At 50.7% G+C, this 20,432-nt stretch overlaps 1 protein-coding gene across 2 annotated transcripts in view; it reads right to left on the bottom strand.

The window, feature by feature from the left end:
* MROH1 (maestro heat like repeat family member 1) overlaps positions 1–20,432 on the bottom strand; it is a 2,204,128-nt gene that overhangs the window by 1,980,331 nt on the left and 203,365 nt on the right. For both annotated transcript variants that reach the window (XM_086966435.1, XM_086966436.1), the window contains exon 3: positions 11,174–11,319. In XM_086966435.1, coding sequence (XP_086822561.1) covers positions 11,174–11,319 — 146 coding nt within the window. The remainder of the gene's footprint in view (positions 1–11,173; positions 11,320–20,432) is intronic.

The following is a 20,432-nucleotide window of genomic DNA, read 5'->3' as shown; positions in this document are numbered from 1 at the left end:
GCCATGGACCCTGCTTAGGAACCACAGATCATGAAAACAGGTATTTTCCACCACTGATTTTGGGTGGGCGAGTAGGGAAAACTCCTGTCCCCGCTGTATCTCCCAGATTCAAGGGTTGAAACCAAGAAGCTAAAAGCGCCTCCTTCCTTCACTTTTTAAAGAGGCGCCTCGATACATTCGTAGTACACAATATTAGTTGGCGGGCGAGCACCTTGCCAGGACTCACAAGTGAAACCAGCTTGTACATTTCTGATTTCTCTTTTTATAATGTGTACTATCGAGACAATAGATATTTTACTCTGAATCCCTGCTGGTTGACCCAGTTATTGCGCATAAGAAAGTGATGCAAAGCAGTGCTTTCAAAAGGAAAATACTGTAGTACTCTATGCTAGAGTACCTGTTTGCTTCTGAGAAGTACCGGTGCTCTCCATTATAAGCATGGGGAGAGAATGTGGCCTAACGGCTAGGGCGGTCGACCTCGGAGCTGGAGAACAGGGTTGAGTCTCATCTCCCTGTGCCTACCAACAATGAATGTGTCCTCGTGTAATGCAACTGGTGCTATGGTGCTATGTAAAGCGCTCTGAAACCCGGGTCAAGTTCACGCTAAATAAAACTCCAATAATAACAAGTATTGAACTAATGCTGACAATTAAACAAGTGATAAACAGAACAAAGTGGCTGATCAGGATTATTTCAAGAAAGTTCAAGACCCACACAGCCAATATGTACTGCGTGGCCAATAGTAGTATATTACAAACGAATTTATTTTCATTTATAATCCATTTTCATTAGTTGATCAGAAACATGACATCAAAGGAAATTTCTATCAAGACAGTTAGTTCAAAAACATACAGTTATATGTACAATATATACAGATATACAGACATTTAAGGTAAATACTCAAGATTTCACAACACCAACAAGAAACTTCAAAGAGATTACATTACAAACTAATTCCAATTCCAATTCCAAAAATTCTTTATTTCGGCCACATGGGCCATAAAAGATACAGTAAAAATACATACAGATAAGACACAATATATACAATAAGAACCAACTGGACCTGCAATGTTAAAAGATACAAGGTAATATGAATTAACCAGACATTTTCTTCCTTATTACCCATGCTGCCATTAAGAATTTAGACACCGCAAAGACAATGTGGCCCAGGGTGCTGGTTTTCATAATCCTGTAGGCCTGTAAATAGTTTCTGAAGCCCAGGTTCCGACACAGAGGAGCTAACCAGCGCCTCCTCGGGCTCTGATAGGCATGGCAACAGAACATTATGTGCAAGTCGTCTTCATCCTTGGCTTTACAGCATGAGCAAAGCTTGTCACCCCCTAGCGACCATTTATAAGTAAAGACTTTAGTAGGGAGCGTGCCAAACCTCCATTGCAGGAACAGTTTCCTCGCCAGAAGAGGATAGATAAAATCCATAAAAGGTTCAAAAACATAAGAATTTTTGGATACTAAGAAACGTCCCGTCAAGGTGCCACTATTGTAAGCATTGTCCATATCAGCAAGGCTTTTGTTCTTGTAGAGCTGTGCGAGGGTTTTGCGCGAAATCCTTCTACAGCCCAGCGCTGGATCATCCCATAGATCTGGCAATTTCAGGCTAGACAGTTCCGACTTGATGAATGCCAGCCAAGGGATCTTACCATTTACATCCAGCCTCATGACGTTTATAAGGTCCTGCCTGTAGTGATACAATTCTTCTGTGGACCATAACCGGTGCCAGAACTTCACAGGTTTTGACCGTAGGTCCTCAGCAATTGATGGAAGGCCCAGGTCGAGTCTTAGGGGGAGGAGTGGAGTGCCTTGCGGGAGAGCAAGTAAGCGTCTGAGGAAACAATTTTCCACCCCTGCCATAACCTTCCCAGCTTTGTGTCCCCACAGCTCACTGCCGTAAGAGGCAGCTGCCTTCACCTGGGTCCTGTACGTTTCCAGGGCCGGACTAACAGGCTTGAAGGTGGACTTGGACACCCTCAAGAGTGCGCCCGATAGCTGGGAAAGTTTCAACCTAGATTTTGCTACCTGGGAGTCCCATGTCAGATTTTCTTGAAGTGATACCCCCAGATATATAAAGGTCGAGACCCTTTCAAGGCTAGTTTCCCCCAGTTTTGGATTGGGTCTGGTTTTGGTGGGAGGGTTGAAGATCATGAACTTGGTTTTTTGCGTGTTCACCTCCAACCCGTGTTGTCGACAGAAGTGGCCAAAACCATCCACAATCCTCTGGATCCCCATAGGGGATTTGGAAAGAAGGAGGGTATCATCGGCAAACATTATTGCCGGAACCCTCCTTCCTGCCAGAACCGGGGCGTCATTGTCCCCAACAGCGTCGAGATGTTGGATGACGCTGTTAATGTACAGACAGAACAGTGTCGGAGCCAACACACAGCCCTGTCTGACACCTCGGGAGACCGGGAATTTACCCGAGGGCTTGCCATCCCTCCCACACCTCACTTGCGCAAAGTTGTTCTCATGCAGCCTAATGATGATTCTAAGGAGGTGGGGGGGAACTCCTAGCTTCTGCAGAACCTCCCATAACTTCCCCCTCGGGACTAGGTCGAAGGCTGACCTTAGGTCCACGAAGACCATGTACAATCGACCTCCCTCTAGCGTGACCGTCTTCCAATACAGGAGAAGGAGGCGAAAAATTTGGTCCATGGTCGACGTGTTCTTCCTGAAGCCAGCCTGGAGGGGGCTCATGATGTCATTATCCTCGACCCAGTCTAGGAGATGGTCCAAGATGAGGCGCGCAAAGAGCTTTTGGGGCACATCTATAAGGCTTATAGGCCTGTAATTGGAAGGGAGCAAAGTAGAACCCTTCTTATGGATGGGTACAATCTCTGCCCCCAACCACGACCCAGGGATCGCCATACCTCCAAGAATGGCATTGAAAAGGATAAGAAGGTATGGACCCCAGATGTCCGGGTGGTGCCTAAATAGATCCCCGGGTAACCTATCCAGGCCTGGTGCCTTCCCCACTGCCAAGCGTTCTAGGGCATGCTCCACTTCCCCCAGAGATAATTCTATTCCAAGCTCCTGAGTACCCAAGGGCAGTTGCAGCTCTGCGGCCGGGCAGGAACTAGTATCTTGGTAAAGAGCCCCAAAGTGGGCCTCCCAGACCGCAGGGGCTATATTGGGCTCAATCGCTTTACTGAGTTCCCCTGTCCCATTGTTTACTAAGGCCCAGAATTTCCGGGAGTCCCTGGCTTTTAGGGCATCAAAAAGATCCTGCCAGTGATTCCAGTCCCACTCGGTCCTTGCAGTCACCAGCACTGATTTATAGTGCTTCCTAAGGCCACGTACATTGGCCTTGTCTGACCCCTCTTTTATTGCTGCAATGAGCTCAGATTTTGCTGTCCTGCAATCTGAGGTGTACCAGGAGGGAACAAGGGTCCTTTTCTTTCGGATTGGGACCTCCGGATGGAATACCTCGGCCAAATCCCTCACTAAATCCTGGTGAATGTTACCCAGTTTCTCATAGTAATCTGGGGTTCTTGGTTCATTCAGGAGAGCATCCACCTCCATGAAGCTTGGCAATGCCAGCTCATATAATTTCTTAATGGACTCTTCCGAGCTCACCAACTTTCCCCACTTGACCCGGCGCCTGTTTGTGGTGAGGAACAAATCCCCCAGATCATCCCCTTGGCCAACTGAGGATGGGTCCGTCATGGGCAGGGGGCACAGGATATTTAGGCAGAGGGCATTGTGATCGCTGTCTGACCTCTTAATTACCCTGAAGTCAAGCACTTTAGGCCAGAGTGTAATGTCCACCATAATGTAATCTAGCCTCGACTCATGGCCCCTCCTATTGAAAGTACACACTGAGGGGGTATCGGAACGGGTACGACCATTACACGCCCTCAGTGCGCAATTCAGGGTAAGGGACATGAGTTGTAAAGCTAGAGGGGACCAGGCTTTAGGGTGAGGAGAAGATGACGGTGGAACCCCCCAATGGTCATCCTCGGCCGTAAGGACACCATCCAGTAAACCTTCCAAGGGTTCAAAGTGGCAGTTGAAGTCTCCTCCAAGCACCACCTTGAGGTCACCCGGTAGTTGGCCCAAAAAGGTAGCCAGATCATTTAGGGTTGGTGATTCGTTTGGCGAGGCAACTGGACGCGAGTAGACGTTGACAATGGCCCACGGAGTTTTACCAGGCCATGTGAGCCGCACACACTGGATGTCCTGCGAGCACGTGTGAACCTGCTCCGCCTGGCACCCAGTGTGACTCGCAATCCAGGTTGCCAGGCCACCTGATGGCCTCCCCCTCCCAGCCCATTTGGCAGGGATTTCGAACACTTCAAACCCTTTCCTGGGCTGAGTGGCCCTCGCCCAAGTCTCCTGAAAGAGGAGTATATCACAACCACCTACCAGGCAATCCCATTCAGGAGAGCCTTCCTTGTTTGCGATTCCTGCCACATTCCAGGAGAGAATTCTCAGACCCGGGTCGAGTGGCATGGTGCCCTGGGCTCCAGCCAGAGGTTGCGGAGAGACCATGGGTGGAACAGCGTCTAAGGAACCATTTCCGCTGACCGCAATAGTGGCAGGCCCGGCCTGCTCCACTGCCCCCGTTTGCAAAATATGGGCAGACCCGATGTTAGGTGAAGGACCCAGTTGGCACAGGTTGTCGTCTGTGACAGCCCCTCGCTCGCTAGCGGTGTGCAGCCGGGTTAGTTCCAACATGGGGACTATGCCCGATCCCACACATCTTTGCACGTCCTCCACCATCTTCCCAGGACCAGACAAGATTGCCCTGGTTTGTGGTCAATCGACCTGGTCCAAACAGGAAAACCTGTTGTGATGTATAAAGTTTGCCTGGGCAGTTGGTAGGGAGTGCCTTGGTCTATAGCGGGAGCCATCTACAGCAAAGCCCACCCTAGTCCACCCCTTCTCACTCACTCCCACCTTGTTGCTACCACTGGGATAGAAATATGAGAGGGGTACAAGTTCGATTTTGGACTTGTCAGGCCTTACAAGCCAGTTGCAGATATAGTTTGCAACATGTGGGCTCTTGAAGCTTAGGATGATACAATCCCCTGGCCTATTCTTTATAGTAGAGCCTATCCAAGGAATCCTCCTTACCATCAGAACCTCACCCTTCAAATTTGGAGGCAGCGGTCTATTAATGCTGAGCCAGCTTATAACCTTATTGCGTAGGGAGTCTTGAGACTCCCTAACACCACCAGTTAGCTCAGGAACTCCCACCATAATTGCCGTATATGGAACAGCTTCTGGGGGTAGGTTGACCACCCTGCGCCTATCAGAGGGGGGGACAAGACCATCGCTCGGGGCATTAGTAGGACCCACTGTCGCCCTAGACTGCGGCGCGGATTGTGGCGCAGGGGGTAACTTGGATCTCCTGGGGGCCGGAACAGGGGGCCTAGGTGCTGGGGGTAACAAGGTGCGCGTCTGGGAAGTAGACGCACCGTTTGCACTCGGCAATACCCTACTGGAGACCTGGGGCAATGTGGAAGGGAGTGAACTATTCCCAGGTAGTTCCCCGGTAGCTACAGGAGCATTTGTGGCTATAACAGGGCTTTTCCTAGTTTGAGTATTTTCCCGGGCCTGGAGTAGATTTTCTATAGCATCTAGTCTAGCTAAAATGGGGGTTAACAGATTCTTAATAATAGCTGTAAGTGAATTAATTACTAAGTCTGTGCTGTTGGAGGATACCCACCGAAGATAAATGGACCCGCCGCCACTGGTGATAACACAGGAGCTGGCGAGGCCACAAGATCCAGCCCAGACCCAGATATAATAAGCTCTGGGGAGACCGAAATGTCTGTACTTTCTTCGAGAGATGGATCAGTAACATCAATTTTTGCCCTTTTTACCCTCTTTAATTCACTAGGCCTTTTCCTTTTTAGAGGCTGTACCACCCCACTATCTACAGGGTCTGTTAACAGGACCGCTTGGCCCGCTTCCAGCGTGTTTGGACCCATATTGTCCAGAATAGCAGAATGGTCAGAAGTCCCCAATGGCCGTGGGGAATCTTGAACCCTCTGCGTTACAGGTGATCTTAGCTGCCGAAGGACCGACTCAATAGTCTGGTCAATGCTGTCCAGTAATGACATATGGGTAGCGTCCATAGTGAAGGGTGTGCTAGCATCATTTGAAGCAGATTCCCCAAGGTCCAAAAACACACTTTCAGGACCCAACTCAGGGTGAGAGTCCATGGATGAATGACACTTACTGATTTGGGAGCTTGCCTTGGGGAAAATTTTTTCCAAAGTACTTGCGCCATGTTGGACAGACTTGCTCCTTAAGGCTCTGGACGTCATACTGGGGTGAAGAATGGGGCAGTTTGGCGGGGGCGTTAGAGAGGGGGCCCGGTCCGGTCTCTCACGGCCTAGAACGGCCTAGAACGGCCTAGAACGGCCCGCTCTTTGCCCGGTCTTCGCCCCGGGGATCGCCCCGCGCGCGTCCCGCTACGCGCGTGAGGAGGTTCTCCTAAGTATGACAATGGGGCGTGGCACTGGGAGGGGGCACGAGGCGCGGCGGGAAGAGGAACCAGCTGGCGCTGCCAGATGGACTGCTGGTCCTCGCAGTCCCGCTCGCCTCCGCCTCTCACCTCCGCTGCGGCCGGTCCAGGAATCAGCAATCCCCCAGCTGTATGGAAGCACCCAACCACTCCTGTGGCAAGGAAAGCAGGCAACAGTCCGAACTCCTCACACGAGCGGCGCCCGCGGAGCGGGGGCCGCGAGGAGTAAAAAGCACTATCAGGCAGGGGGGCGTGGCACTGGGAGGGGGCGCGAGGCGCGGCGGGAAGAGGAACCAGCTGGCGCTGCCAGATGGACTGCTGGTCCTCGCAGTCCCGCTCGCCTCCGCCTCTCACCTCCGCTGCGGCCGGTCCAGGAATCAGCAATCCCCCAGCTGTATGGAAGCACCCAACCACTCCTGTGGCAAGGAAAGCAGGCAACAGTCCGAACTCCTCACACGAGCGGCACCTAACAAACTAATTGCGACATGGACAACTTTTACACAAAGAACGATATTTACAAGTGGGAAAGAACCAGTCCTTTGACTAGAATACCAGTGGACAGGCGGATCTAAAGGTGGAATGGGCTTGCCTGCCTGTCTCACACCACCTGTGGTAGAATATTTTTAAGATTGAAAGCAAGGGCCCACGGAAGTGGTGTTAGTTAGTCCCTAGCGGCACCCTTCTTTCTTGTCACAGGCTGGGGGTCAACGCGTTTCGAACCGTGATTAGTGTAGGTTCTCCTCAGGACAGGGACTGGATAGGAATTTATCTGGAAAAAGGAATTGAGGGATGGTGTAAAAAATATTGTCATACTGAAAGAGCCCTCTCTGTCTCTACACACAAGGGTGAACACAATTTACCTGCTCAGCCAGCACAGAGGCTGCTCGAGTGGGGGTAGATGTGAATTAAACAAGTGCAGGTCCTCAGCAGCTGACTGTTTTCTGGTGCCTCATCCCAGGTGCTGCAGGCTGTAGATAAGCCCCCCCCCCCCTTCACTCACTAGTATACAGTGGCCCCAGGTCACTTACAAGTCGGGTTTTGTGCGCGTGCCTCGCACCAGAAGCCTCTTGTAGGACATGTCCCTCGGGTAATCTCTGACTCCTTGCATTGGGCGTTTGTCGGTGAAAATTATTGACCTTTTTCATGTAGCGCCTAACGGGTGAGTTGAACCTGCTGGCATCCGCAGATTACACCTGTGTCTGCAGTGAGGGAGCTAAACCCATATGGGGTGGACTAACTTCACAGTCTAAAAGTTTTTGGTGACTGACTAATAAAGAGTTGTGTTTACTCTATCCGTTCGGATTTCTAAAAAATTGTGTTTGCTATAAAAAACCAGTGTATGAGTAGCAGCCTAGGTTCCCAGCGGGGTCCAGTATGTGCAGAGTTACTGAATAAATGTGGCCTGTCAAGAAAAGGGAATATGGTACACCATGGAGTTGTGTGAATTCTTGTTGTGATGCAAGTTTGCCTTTTGTGAACAGGCCTCCCACTGCCATTATTCCTGCGCCTTCCCAGGATGATACTTAAGTAAATGTCAATTTCAAAAAATCTTTATTCAGTTATTCATACAAACAACCATAAAAGCACAATTCATAAAACACAGTTAAAATGTTATTAAACTAAAAACCACATCCAGAATGATCAATCACAATACTCAAGTCACCATGAGTGCGCCCAGTGGTGTGGGTATACCTATTTGAAGCGTATTACGGGGTGATCTGACACTCTGTGTCTGGGATATAGCGGCTAGTTGCCTAGGGGGGCAGTAGCTACGTTGTGCTCGTTATGCAACTCCTCGGGGGGAACAGACACAGCCAGGCACCCGATGTTGATAGAGGCATCGCTAGAGAAGGGCGAAAGTGGCAGTAGGGCCTACCTGAAGTGCGAAATTAATCACTAGCACCGGCGGCCCTGGAGAAAGAGGAACCCTCCCCGGCGATGGCCAGCGTACCCCCAAGCTGTTGACCCAAGCCTGAGTGGAGATCTCAGCAACAATACTCAACCAGCCCTGCTGGATCGATACCCTAGAACAGGTGGAGTAGGACTAGTGCAGCCATCCGAGAATAGTGGAGGGTTCAGGGCCAAGCTTGAAGCTAAGGAGCGGGGTAATAGTGTGGCAAGTGGGACCTGCTAGTGAGCCCCCAGCCTTTGGGCTCACGTAGGTATGCAGTGGAAGATGACCTCCTGGGAGTCAGGGGTTCTAACAGAACGATCGTAACCGAACCTTGGACTGTTCCCCCCCAAGGAGTTGCATAACTGCTCCAACTATGCCTCATTGCTGCCTCCCTCTTAACCTCACCTCCGTGTTACACTGCAGCGGCAGGTATCTGGGAGCATCTGTTCGGGTAAAGTTGCTTAGGGTCTCCCGGATGTACTCTTCGATTGGTCGCTCAGCCCAATTCACAATAAGAGCTTCCCCACCGTCTCACCGCCTCTGCACAGCCCCAAGCCTCTGCTGGTTCATCGCCGTCACAGCCAACTCATATGGGGGCCTCCGACAGGAGCAGCGAGGCCGTACTCCGGGCTGTTAACTTCACCTGGCCACTTGCTATTGAGACAGCACTTCTCTCTGCACTGTCCTTCTCCAGAGCGGTTCTCAGTTGGGTCACACGCCGTGAGCATGCACAGAGTCCGATTCCGACGCGCGCCTTGGGATTGGGCCGCGCCACGTGAGCTGTCTACGGTAGAAGCTCACGCGCGCGACCCAATCCCAAGGCGCGCGTCGCAATCCGCCGCGCGCCCCTCTGCAGACTCCCCCTGCATTCCAAGAGGAGCGCTTCGCGATCCGGCTTTGTCTGCTATGCAAAAGCGCACGCGCCCAACGCTGCGCGCACGGCCAGGTCTTGTATCCACATTCCAACTCGTTGTCGGCTGACCCTACAGCTATAGTTCTCTCTGCGAGAGCGCGCTTTCGCGCGCTTTTCGCAGCGAGCCCTAAAAAGGAAGCAAAATTGTACTATATTAGCAAATTTCTTCCATAAGTCTATATTGGAGGCCTTCCGTCTATAAACTGCTCAATTTTATTACTGAATGTATATATGTTTATATGATAAACTGAAGTGTACATCATTATGACTGTGGAAACACGATTTTAAAGCGCTCTGCTACCCCACACCAGGTCATGTTACAAAGATGATCCTGTCTTTTAACTGCGCCATGGATTACTGAATGTTTATATGTCTATATGCTAAACTGAAGTGTAAAACATTAATGACTGATGAAACACTACTGTAAAGTGCTCCGATACCCTACACTGGGTCATGTTCGCGCTATAGAAAACACAAAATAAATAAATAAATAAATGAAACAGAGTTACTAAGGACTAGCATTACTATTTCAGGGAAATCTGAGGACTCTCCCAAACCATCATCACATATTTCCAGGAATTTTACAGACTTAATACCCTTTGAGGTTAAATGCGCCAGTTCCAGAATGGCTTTTAAAAGTTTTAAAATGTTGCTTCTCCTGAGGATGTCAAGCAGGTCATATGAACTTAAAAGACTAGGAATATTAGATCTAGAGTCCTGCCCTTCCTCCTGTTCACTGATGTAGACTTCCTTTTTAGTTAGCTCGAAGTTTCTCGCTAAAATAAAGGGAAATGAGGAACTGTGGTACAACAGGACGGTCAACCTTATCTGGCAAATCCCAAGGCAGAACATGCCTACAACTAATTTGTTACAAATTAGGTCAGGCAGCATGGGAACCTCTACAGTCAGGAAGCGAACAAACCGCATACAGTAATCGCCACAGAGATGGGAGCGCATCCAGCGGATGGAAACAAGTGAAGCTGCTTTCGTGGACTAGTGCGTCAAGTAATACCATCACTTACCACATTCATGTAAAGATCTGATTGCCAGTTCCTCCTTCAAAAATGAAAACTTCAGTTTTAGTATTTAGCTGAAGTTGACTTTCATGCATCCAGTTCTTAAATTTAATTAGCATTATAATAAGGACGTTCATTGCCCTGAGATAATTACAAAACTAAAACGCGCACTTCAGTGTCTTCTGCAGATGAATGTACTACGAATTCTGAGTTCCTAAAGAGATCGAACAGGGGCTGGGAGGGGTCAGATAAAAATTAAGCAAGACTGGCCATAGTGAAGTAACCCACCCCGGGGGGAAGGAGGTGATGCAACAAAAGGGTCCTGGCAGGCTCCGAGACCTTTGGTTAAGAAAGGAATTACATAAACTAATGGCCAGATGGCTAGCTTGAGCATATTTTTCATCCCCTATAGTAAGGTCCGATGGTGAACGGAAAATTATTTTCGGCTTACTGTGAAAGCTGTTTTCTGTTGCTAGTGTGACCCGGGGGTTATTTACCACACTTTAGAGATACACATTTTTTTTAATTGGTTACAATTTGGAGAGGCTTGCAGTTTGGGGCAGATATTGCAAAACTGTTTTGATGACTTGCTGATTGGTTCATGAATAAAGAAAACACATTTAGGAATGCCAGTTCAGCTTTGAGTACAAAAGTGTAAAGTGAAGAATTGCAAAGATGTTTGATCACTTCAGCAATTACCTGGCTAGGAGACCTGAGGGTTTCTTTTAATTGTTTTCATCCTATTATACAACCACAGGGGAGTTCCAAATGGAGTGATTGTTTGAATGTATTAAACATTCTGAATGGCACAGACAGAATTTTAATATGCACTGCTCATTGCAAATATCCACAGGAGAACAAACCTTTTCATTATTTCGCAGGTACTCAACACATGCCAGCAAGACCTGCTCCGGCTCCGATTCGCCCATATAGCACAGAGAGTTGTAGACCTGCTCCTGTACATCAGCATCCTTGTCTGTGGAGGCTTCTATCAGAGTAAACGTGAGTCCTGAGGAGTAGAAAAACAAAAGACTTTAACACATACACACAACTGCTAAAACAACCGCATTCATACACATTTTATGACTTCTGAACAGGTCTGAGTAGGTAGGTGAGATGAAGGGCCTGAGGCACGGTTTAGCACTAACGTGAGTGTGGCCTGGGAAAAGTACCATCATGGCATCTGAAGTAAGAGACTAGGAGTAGGGAAGAGGAATCAGCTTGTATACTTTTCAGTAAATAGAAAAGTATTTATGGTGACTACACAGTGGAGAGGTGTGGTGCAGCGGCCAGGGCAGCTGACTTCAGAGCACAGGGTTCACGGTTCGATCCATGGCTCTGGTGGCAGCTCAGCACCATGTGACTCTGGGCAATAGCTCACTTAATATCCACGACGGCCCCTAGCGCCTTGAGACCCGTAAGGGCGAGCAGTTCAGCTCCACGACAGAACCCTCCAAAGTAAAAAAAAGCCTCCCATCCCTTCCCAACATGGCCGGCCAGTCACCCCTGACCTCTATAAGAGGCGGGCCGGCCCAACCAACAGCCTGAACCACCAAGCAAACAATGAAGCCGATAGCCAGACAGGGAGGGGGGGGGGAGGGAACTCATGTGGCGAGGAAGACTATACTCGGAGTAATGAAGATTACCGGTAAGTAACCGGGGCATTACCTCCTCGTTAGTCTTCCTCGCCACATGACTTACATAGTGAGCAAATACCCAAGCCAAAAGGCTTCATTGACCACAAGAAAAAACAACACCACACGGTGAAGTAGAAAACCAACACAAGGTTTATTCAGTAGAAAAGAAAGAAAACAGGAATATCAGCAAACCTGAATCAAGAAACAAAAGGGCCATCAAGGAGCCACCGCTCCAGCACTCAGTACGGCCCCAGCAAATTCCCCAGGAACAGAACCACCCCGGACAACACGATAATGTTCCATGAACATGTGGGGGGATGACCACGACGCCGCCCGACAAATCTCCTCAGTGGAGACACCCTTGAAGGAGGCCCAGGACACAAACACACTCCTAGTGGAACGACCCTGTATCCTCACCGGAACAACCGAACCCAGTGAAGCATAGGCAAGGAGGGTATCCTGATTAAGCCAGCGACTCAAGGTGGAAAGAGGGCTTGTGGCCAGAATGAACGGGACCGAATGTCACGAACAGGCTATCACACCGGGAAAGGGAAGACGTGCGCTCAAGGTAAACCAAAACAGCACGCCGGACATCCAGCAAGGACAGGGAAGGATCCGTGTCGGGAGGGAAAGAAGGCAACGACACCTCCCGAGACCGGTTCACCAAGGAAGGAACCTTGGGAAGAAAACGGGGATCATGACGGAGAACCAGCCGGTCAGGCAAAACCCGCAAGAAGGGAGGAGAGCGGAGGAACGAACCCAGCTCGCCCATCCGACCGGCAGATACAATGGCCACCAGGAAAATCACCTTAAAAGTGAGAAACCTCAGAGCCACCGAGGCCAGGGGTTCAAAAGGGGGACCCTGAAGGGCCCGCAGAACGAGGGGGAGATCCAAAGGGGGAGACAGGCAGAGCGTCCGAGGGCGACGGAGAAAACAACTCCGGAGCAAACGAGCCACCAGGGAATCCAGCCCTTCGAAATCCGGACTGCGGAAGGCCCGCAAGGCCGCCCACTGGGCCCTCAGGGATGAAGGGGACAAACCCAAGGAAAACCCCTCAGCAAGAAAATCCAAGACCCGCAAGGAATCCACGGAGGCGGGCTCAGCACCCTGCAGACCGCACCAACGTGAGAAGGAAGACCAGTGCCGGGCATAAGAAGACAAGGTGGAAGACCTGCGAGAGTCCTGCAGCAAATCCACCACCCCCGAAGAGCAACCACAGGAAAGCAACGTCACCCGCTCAAGAGCCAGGCCTATAGATGGAGCCGGCGCAACACCGACTCCGGGAGCGGGGGGCCCCTCAATGGAAAAGGAAGATCCGGGATCGGCCAGCAGGCCTGAACCGCCAGCTCGCAAAGGAGAGGGTACCAGGGCCGGCAAACCCAGCCAGGAACCACCAGAAGCACCCTGGCCCTGTCCATGCGAATTTTGCAGAGGACCCGAGGGATCAGGGGGATGGGGGGAAACGCGTACAGGAGACCGGAGGGCCAAGGGAAAGACAGGGCAGCCACACCCCCGGAACCGGGAGGAGAGAGCAGAACCTGGGCAGGAGGGCTGACTCCCCGTCCGCGAACAGATCCACCAGAGGCAGACCGAAGCGAGACACCAGGCGGTGAAACACCACCGGAGTCAGGGAGAGAAAGGACAAAGATGGAAAGATCCGACTCAGATGATCCGCCTCCACATTGTGGGACCCCGGGAGATAGACAGCCCGAAGAGACAGGACCGACGACTCCGCCCAAGACAACAACTCCTGAGTCAGCAACCAAAGGGAGCGAACCCTGCACCCCCCCTGGTGGTTGACATAGCTCCTCACAACCTGGTTGTCCGTCCTGACCAAGACATGGCGACCCCGGAGAGAAGGAGCAAAATGAAGGCAGGCCAGGAGGACCGCCTTCAACTCCCGATAGTTCAAGGAGCAGTGTGACTGGAGGAGATCCCAACGACCCTGAACCGACCCAGAGCCCAAGGTCGCCCCCCAGCCGAGAAGACTGGCATCTGAGGGGAGACCGGGACCAGGAATTCGTAATCCTCCGAGCGGGGATCCCAGAGGGAAAGCAGATGGTTGACCAAGGGATAAAGGTGGAGGCGAGCCCAGGGGAGAACATTGATGGTCGCCGACATCAGGCCCTGAAGCCTCAGCCAAAAGCGAACAGGAGCGGATCCCTGAGCCAGAAGGGACCCCAGATCCCGCCACAAAGTGTCCCGGCGACCCAGAGGCAAGAACACTTTCCCCAGCACCATGTCCAGCCGACCCCCAATGAAGGTCAAGTCCTGAGTGGGGGACAGATGGGACTTCCGCTCGTTGATCAGGAAGCCGTGGGTAATTGTAATTGTAATAGCGCATGGCTGCCCGAGAGCGTCCCAGCGCTGACAGAAGATCTGGATAGATCAGGCGAGAGCGGGAAGATGGTTAAGGGAACAGTGGAGAGTGCTTCGCAGACCCGTCACACGTGCAGCATCCCCTTGGAAAAAGAAGAGGCAGAGATTAACCAATCGTCCAGGTAAGGAAAAACCCTGATCCCCTCCCGGTGAAGAACACCCACCAGGGGAGCCAGGACTTTAGTAAACATCCTCGGGGCAGATGACAAGCCAAACGGAAGTACCTGGAACTGATAGTGGGAACCCCCAACGCAGAACCAGAGGAAGGACTGAGAAACCGTATGGACCGGGACATGGAGGTAGGCGTCGAGGAGATCCAGAGAAGCCACCACCTCTCCCTGTACCAGAAGAGGCAGAATTTCCTGCAGAGAGATCATCTTGAATTTAGTATGTGGAATGTAAGAATTCAACCACTTCAAATCCAAAACAGGCCGAAAATCCCCAGAAACCTTCCTCACCAGAAAAAGGATGGAGTAGGCGCCCAAAGCCCTCTGAGAAGGCGGGACCGGGCGGATGGCCCGCTGGGCAAGCAAATCCTGGGCGCCGGCCAGTAAGGCCGTCTCTTGACCAGGGAGGAAGGCAGGGGTGTAGCGAGGAAAAAATCCGGAGGAGGGGAGGAGAAGGAGATGGAAAATCCCTCCTTCACAATCCGAAGAGCCCAAAGATCCGAGACAGACTCCTCCCAGGCCGGGACGAAATGGCGGAGACGGCCCCCCACAGGGAACACCCCGGAGGGAGACAGCCAATAGTCAGGACTTAGGGGTGGAAGAGGAAGCGGCAGCAGCAGGCTGAGACTGGGATTTGTTGAACGGGGCGCCCCGGCCGCGACCCTTCCCTCGAAAGGGCGTGCTGCCATTGCCCCTGGACGACGTGGAGAATATCCGGCAGCGCCCAGGGAAGCGGGCCCCAGATGACTTGATGGGAGCCAGTAACTTGCGGTCCTCAGCAGACTTTTTAATCATCACCTCCAGAAGAGGGCCAAACAACCTAGCCCCAGAAAACGGTATCTTTATGAGCAAAGCCTTCTGGGCAGCCTCCGACTTCCAATGCCGCAGCCAGATCTGACGCTGAGCCTGTTCTTTGGACTGGGTAAGAGTGGTCTGCTTAATTCAGACACTCTGTTCATCACCACCCCTTTTTCTGAATCGTTTTTGGCCACTATAGGTGTGGCAGGAAATACTCAGACATGAGTCCCTTGCTCACTGCACCATCAGGATTCAAGCAAGCCGGGCAGACGACGGCTGAAATGCCAGAAACCGGTCCCCGGAAGCTTGTCTCCTTTCTGGTGAAGAATTGGCTTGGTAGTTTGGTCTGCCCTGTTCCCATGATGCACTGGGCCAGGGATAGACTAATTTGCATATAGCCAGGTTCTGAGCTGGGATGGTGCAGTGAGCTAAATAACGGTGATGGATCAAGCCCTGATCTGTTGACTGGGTAAGAGTGGTCTGCTTAATTCAGACACTCTGTTCATCACCACCCCCTTTTCTGAATCGAGCCTGTATTGCAGCACCCCCAGCGGCAGCCGCCGCACCCAGAGTGTCAAAGGAGATGTCCGACAAAAGGCGCATCTGCTGTTCCATCAAGGCAAGGGTCGGGACAACATCAGCCCCGTGATCCAGGAGCTCACCAAGGGACTGGAAGTCCTTCAACAAAGACTGCACCGTGCAAGACAGATAGGCCGAGGCCCTGAAGGCGAAATTTGCCGCAGTATAGGAACGTTTAGCAGCTGCCTCCACGCGCTTGTCCACAGGGTCAGAGGGGGAGGCGTCCTCCGATATGATCGAACCCTGGGAAGACAGACCCACCACCAGAGAGTCCACCTTCACCGCCAGAGGGAAATCATTAGTGAACTCATCAATAGCGTAACGCTTAGACAGATACCGTGGGAAGGATTGCTTATCCACATCCAACCACTCCCCCTCAATGACCTTCTTGGACGCATGCAGAGGAAGGGAATCCGGAGCCTTGCGCTGATACTGGACAAAGAAAACCTCGGAAACATCCTCCGCCGCAGGAGGAGGGAAAGCCAAGTTATCCTTGATGTGGGAAAGAACCTCACGAAGCTCCTGACCCTGGATGTAACGGCCATGGAGATCCTCCTCCTCCCCCTCCGCATCAGACACAGGAGTGGGGTCCCTGCGAGGACGCTTCGGCGAGGAAGGGCCCTGGGCATCACGCTGCGCAAGGGCATCAGCCACTGCAGACTGTAACATCAACTGCAGGGACTGCGCAGGAAAAAGGCATCGCAGACAAGGAGTCAGCCACCGACCCCGCCGGGACAGAATCCTGATCCATCATCGCAGAGCAAAACACCACCTCGCAGAAGAAAATGGAGAAACTCAGGGGCACCCAGGACGCCGGAAATAAATAGCCAGCAGGGGAGACGTGACACACAACCCAGCTGAAGGCATTTAAACCAACAAGCAGCACCTGGCGCGATACCCCGCCCACAAGGGGCGGGACGCGCACAGGGCCAATCCTAGCGCGGCACAGAGCCGCGAGTTGAAGGCTAGAAAACCCCGTTTCAGGCGGCAGCGTCCAGCGCCGTGAAATGAACACCAGGACCGGCAGAAGGTAAGTGCAAAAACACCCACACCCGGGGCCAGCGTGAGACCGGAATACTCAAAAACACAAGTCCCGCTCCCGCACCGGGAAACGTGTGACCGAGGGGCGCATGTAACAGCGCCCCAGAGGTCCGCCCCAGAAAGATCACGCAATTAAACATATAAGCCTAACAAACGCGGCAGACAGGGACGCGCTGTAAAGACGGCGAAGCGCCACTGAACCAAAGAGGCCGGTCCCGCGTTCACCGCCAATTAAAAAAAGAAACGGCGGCCGCCCCACGCAAGGGGCCTGCAAGCAACTGGAGCCCCAGCAACATCAGGGGCATCCCCAGCGCCGGACACCAAAGCCCGAAAGGGCGAGGGTCCACAAAAAACGACCAGGAACAGCCAAGGGAAACAAAACCCCACATCCCCGGCCGCCCCCCCCCCCCCCTCCGTACACCCATGGCACGCTAAAGCAGCACCTAACCGGTCCCACAGGACCGGGGGAAGGAAGAGGGGGGGGGGATTGAAGTCCCAGGGCCCGCCTAGGCAGGACCTCCAAAAAAAAACATGAACCAGCTAGAGCAGGTCCAACTTACCTGCACAGCGCCTCTGGAGAGAATCGCGCAGAACAAAAAAAACAGGCTGTTGGTTGGGCCGGCCTGCCTCTTATAGAGGTCAGGGGTGACTGGTCGGCCATGTTGGGAGGGGATGGGAGGCTTTTTTTTTTTTACTTTGGAGGGTTCTGTCGTGGAGCTGAAGCTCACTATAACTCATGTGGCGAGGAAGACTAACAAGGAGGTAATGCTTACTACACAGTGTAAAGGTGTGGTGCAGCGGCCAGGGCAGCTGACTTCAGAGCACAGGGTTCACGGTTCGATCCATGGCTCTGGTGGCAGCTCAGCACCATGTGACTCTGGGCAATAGCTCACTTAATATCCACGACGGCCCCTAGCGCCTTGAGACCCGTAAGGGTGAGTAGTTCATGCTTTATAAATACGGATTTACATTTACACTTAAGTTTCACGAATACAGACACAAATAGCATTTCGTTAAAGCACCATACATATGCAATACTTCAAATTCATGATAGGTTTGTCTTTCAAACATATATTACAAACCAATGCAAACGTTTAGTTACAAATGGTTCACTTCAAGAACATTGTCACTGCAGGCAGTGTGCATGAAGTTACCAGTGAAACATGCAATAATGAATGATATGGTGTGTAAAGCCGTATCAACCTTACATTCTTCTGAGGGGGGTAAATTGAGCACCATTAACAAGGGCAATAATAACACCGGTTATGCCGAATGATGGGAAATTCGATGGCAACGAGGTGTTGGGCCAATTTAACGTCAGCAAGGCTGGGCCACTACAAATTGTTTTAGAACATGTGACGGCCAATAGTGAGTCTACTAAAAAAAAAAAAAAAACACATTTCAATTTGTTGTGACAAAACTCAATAAATAATGATGACTGTAAATTGTGATCACAATAATTAACTATCAACTGAGGAACAACAGCGTCATGGAATAGATGAATTAAAATTTATTATGTGCCCACATCAAATCAACATTACACGACAATTGATACAAAACTTGTGTTAGAAAGTCATCATTTGCCCTGTTCACCCCCATTTGTAGGTCGAGCCTGGGCAGCAGGTGCGCTGCTCTTCAAGCCATGCTGTATTGGAGAATGTACTTGAAGCCCCACCCACTCTCCACCCATATTGGTCATTGGCTTGTGTCATTGTCCTTCGTAAATGCTGGCTTCTGATTTATTAATAGGTTCGTTAGTCCCTCCTTAGTACTGCCTTGTCGTCATTTGTAACCGCCAATGAGGACTGGCCCTTTACTTCGGTTGTTACACAGTACCTCTTCTTTAGTCTGTAAGCACCATTTTCTTTAAGGAGTCTCTTACTGCTGGAGGGTATCTTGTGCGCAGTTGTGACCACCTCTGCTCATATGTGCTTTCTTTACTTGCCGCAGGCTGAAGGTTTCCTGGCCGATTCATTTGCAGTGCTAGATTTTTGAAGCACATGATTCAAGGACGAGGGACGCAGCGCTTCAAGTGCAGCTAGTAAAACTGTGACATATAATAAGGCATGGAAGTTTAGAGGCCAGCAACCTTTGTTGCGCCGGCATGTGTGCACTGCAGAGTGCCGGAGGTCATTTTAAAAGCAGCCTTGCTGTGCAGCACAGCTTTCAAAAGTAAATTGTGTCCAAACTAGACTTTGTTGGTATGGGCACTTAAAAAAAGATAATCTACCTTATTGTTACATATTAGCTATCCACAGAGTCTCCCCTAGTTGCCCCATTGGTGGGGGTCATGTAACTGTAAGCACAATCCTTATAAAAGATGTTTAATAAACCCTGGTGAGCGAAGTCTACCCATTTCACTTTTTTCCTCATTACAGACACTAGGACCATCAGCTTAAATCGCAACATTTTATGCACGCATAATTATTGTAAGGAAGGGAACACAATATAATTCAAAGACTTAACAGAATGAAATTGATAAATTCAAAAGATTGCTACTGTTGAATATATCTATACTTGTACAGAAACAAAATTATAAGATGTTTTATGTGAGCCAAAATCCAGCCTTCCTGCAGTCTTCACTGATTGGTCGGCTCTAACCGGATTAGCCAGTTTTCCTTGATTAGGATTTAAGTTCCTTGGCTGAGCAGAGGTGCTCTGATGGAGGGAGTCCTGCAGCAGCAAACGAATGCCCGAGCAGGAGGGGATGGGCCATAAAGCATGGGTTTCAAAGGTGGACAGCCTAGGCTGAACCAGAGTGCCTTAAACGGATCAGCGGTTCCCCTTCCCCTGCACCTTGAGACCCTTAAGGGCGAGTAGTCGTGCTTTACAAGTCACTTGATTGATTGCTTAATAGAATGCCAGCCATGCCCACCCCCTCATCCTGCCAGATGGCAGGCTTAGAAGAAGAATTTGCAGAAGGGGTATTAATGGAAATGAGCCACACTTAGTTGGTTAAGCTAGCTCTTGCTGCTCTGCTATTTCAGCCATGATGGATTTTAGAGGAATAGTGATTTCTGGGGCAAGAAGATGCCACACTTTGGAGTAAGTCGTCGTACACCTGGGTGGTATCAAGACCAATCTTTACAACAGGACCTGGTCTCTACGGTGCATACCTCTTCACTGCTTTCTAAACTGTGTGCGATATGCTATCTCTTATAGCATTCAAACAACTGCTATAGGTAGCCGCAACACGTTTAGCACCTCTACTTCAACACAACAAAAATCTTTATAATAGACAGTCTCCAAAACAGGAAAGGGTTAAGTTTCTCCTTTTAACTCTAAAACCCAATCATTCACACTTTCAGTGCTATGAAGAAAATGTGAGAGTGGCAAAATGAACAGGCCAACGTGAGGTGTGGCCTGCTTCACTTCACTGCACTGCGCCTTTTTCTTTTTCTTGGACACTTCTCTTTATTTTCCGGCAAAATGACCACCAATGATGACAAAAGTGGGCACAACTGGTGAGTACCAAACAGTGGGCCTGTTGGTGGTGCGCACGTGAGGGGTCATTTTGCCA

The sequence above is a fragment of the Lissotriton vulgaris genome, chromosome 4_1 (genome assembly GCF_964263255.1).
Source record: "Lissotriton vulgaris chromosome 4_1, aLisVul1.2, whole genome shotgun sequence".
Lineage (NCBI taxonomy): Eukaryota > Metazoa > Chordata > Amphibia > Caudata > Salamandridae > Lissotriton > Lissotriton vulgaris.
This window is presented reverse-complemented; position numbering and strand designations above follow the sequence as displayed.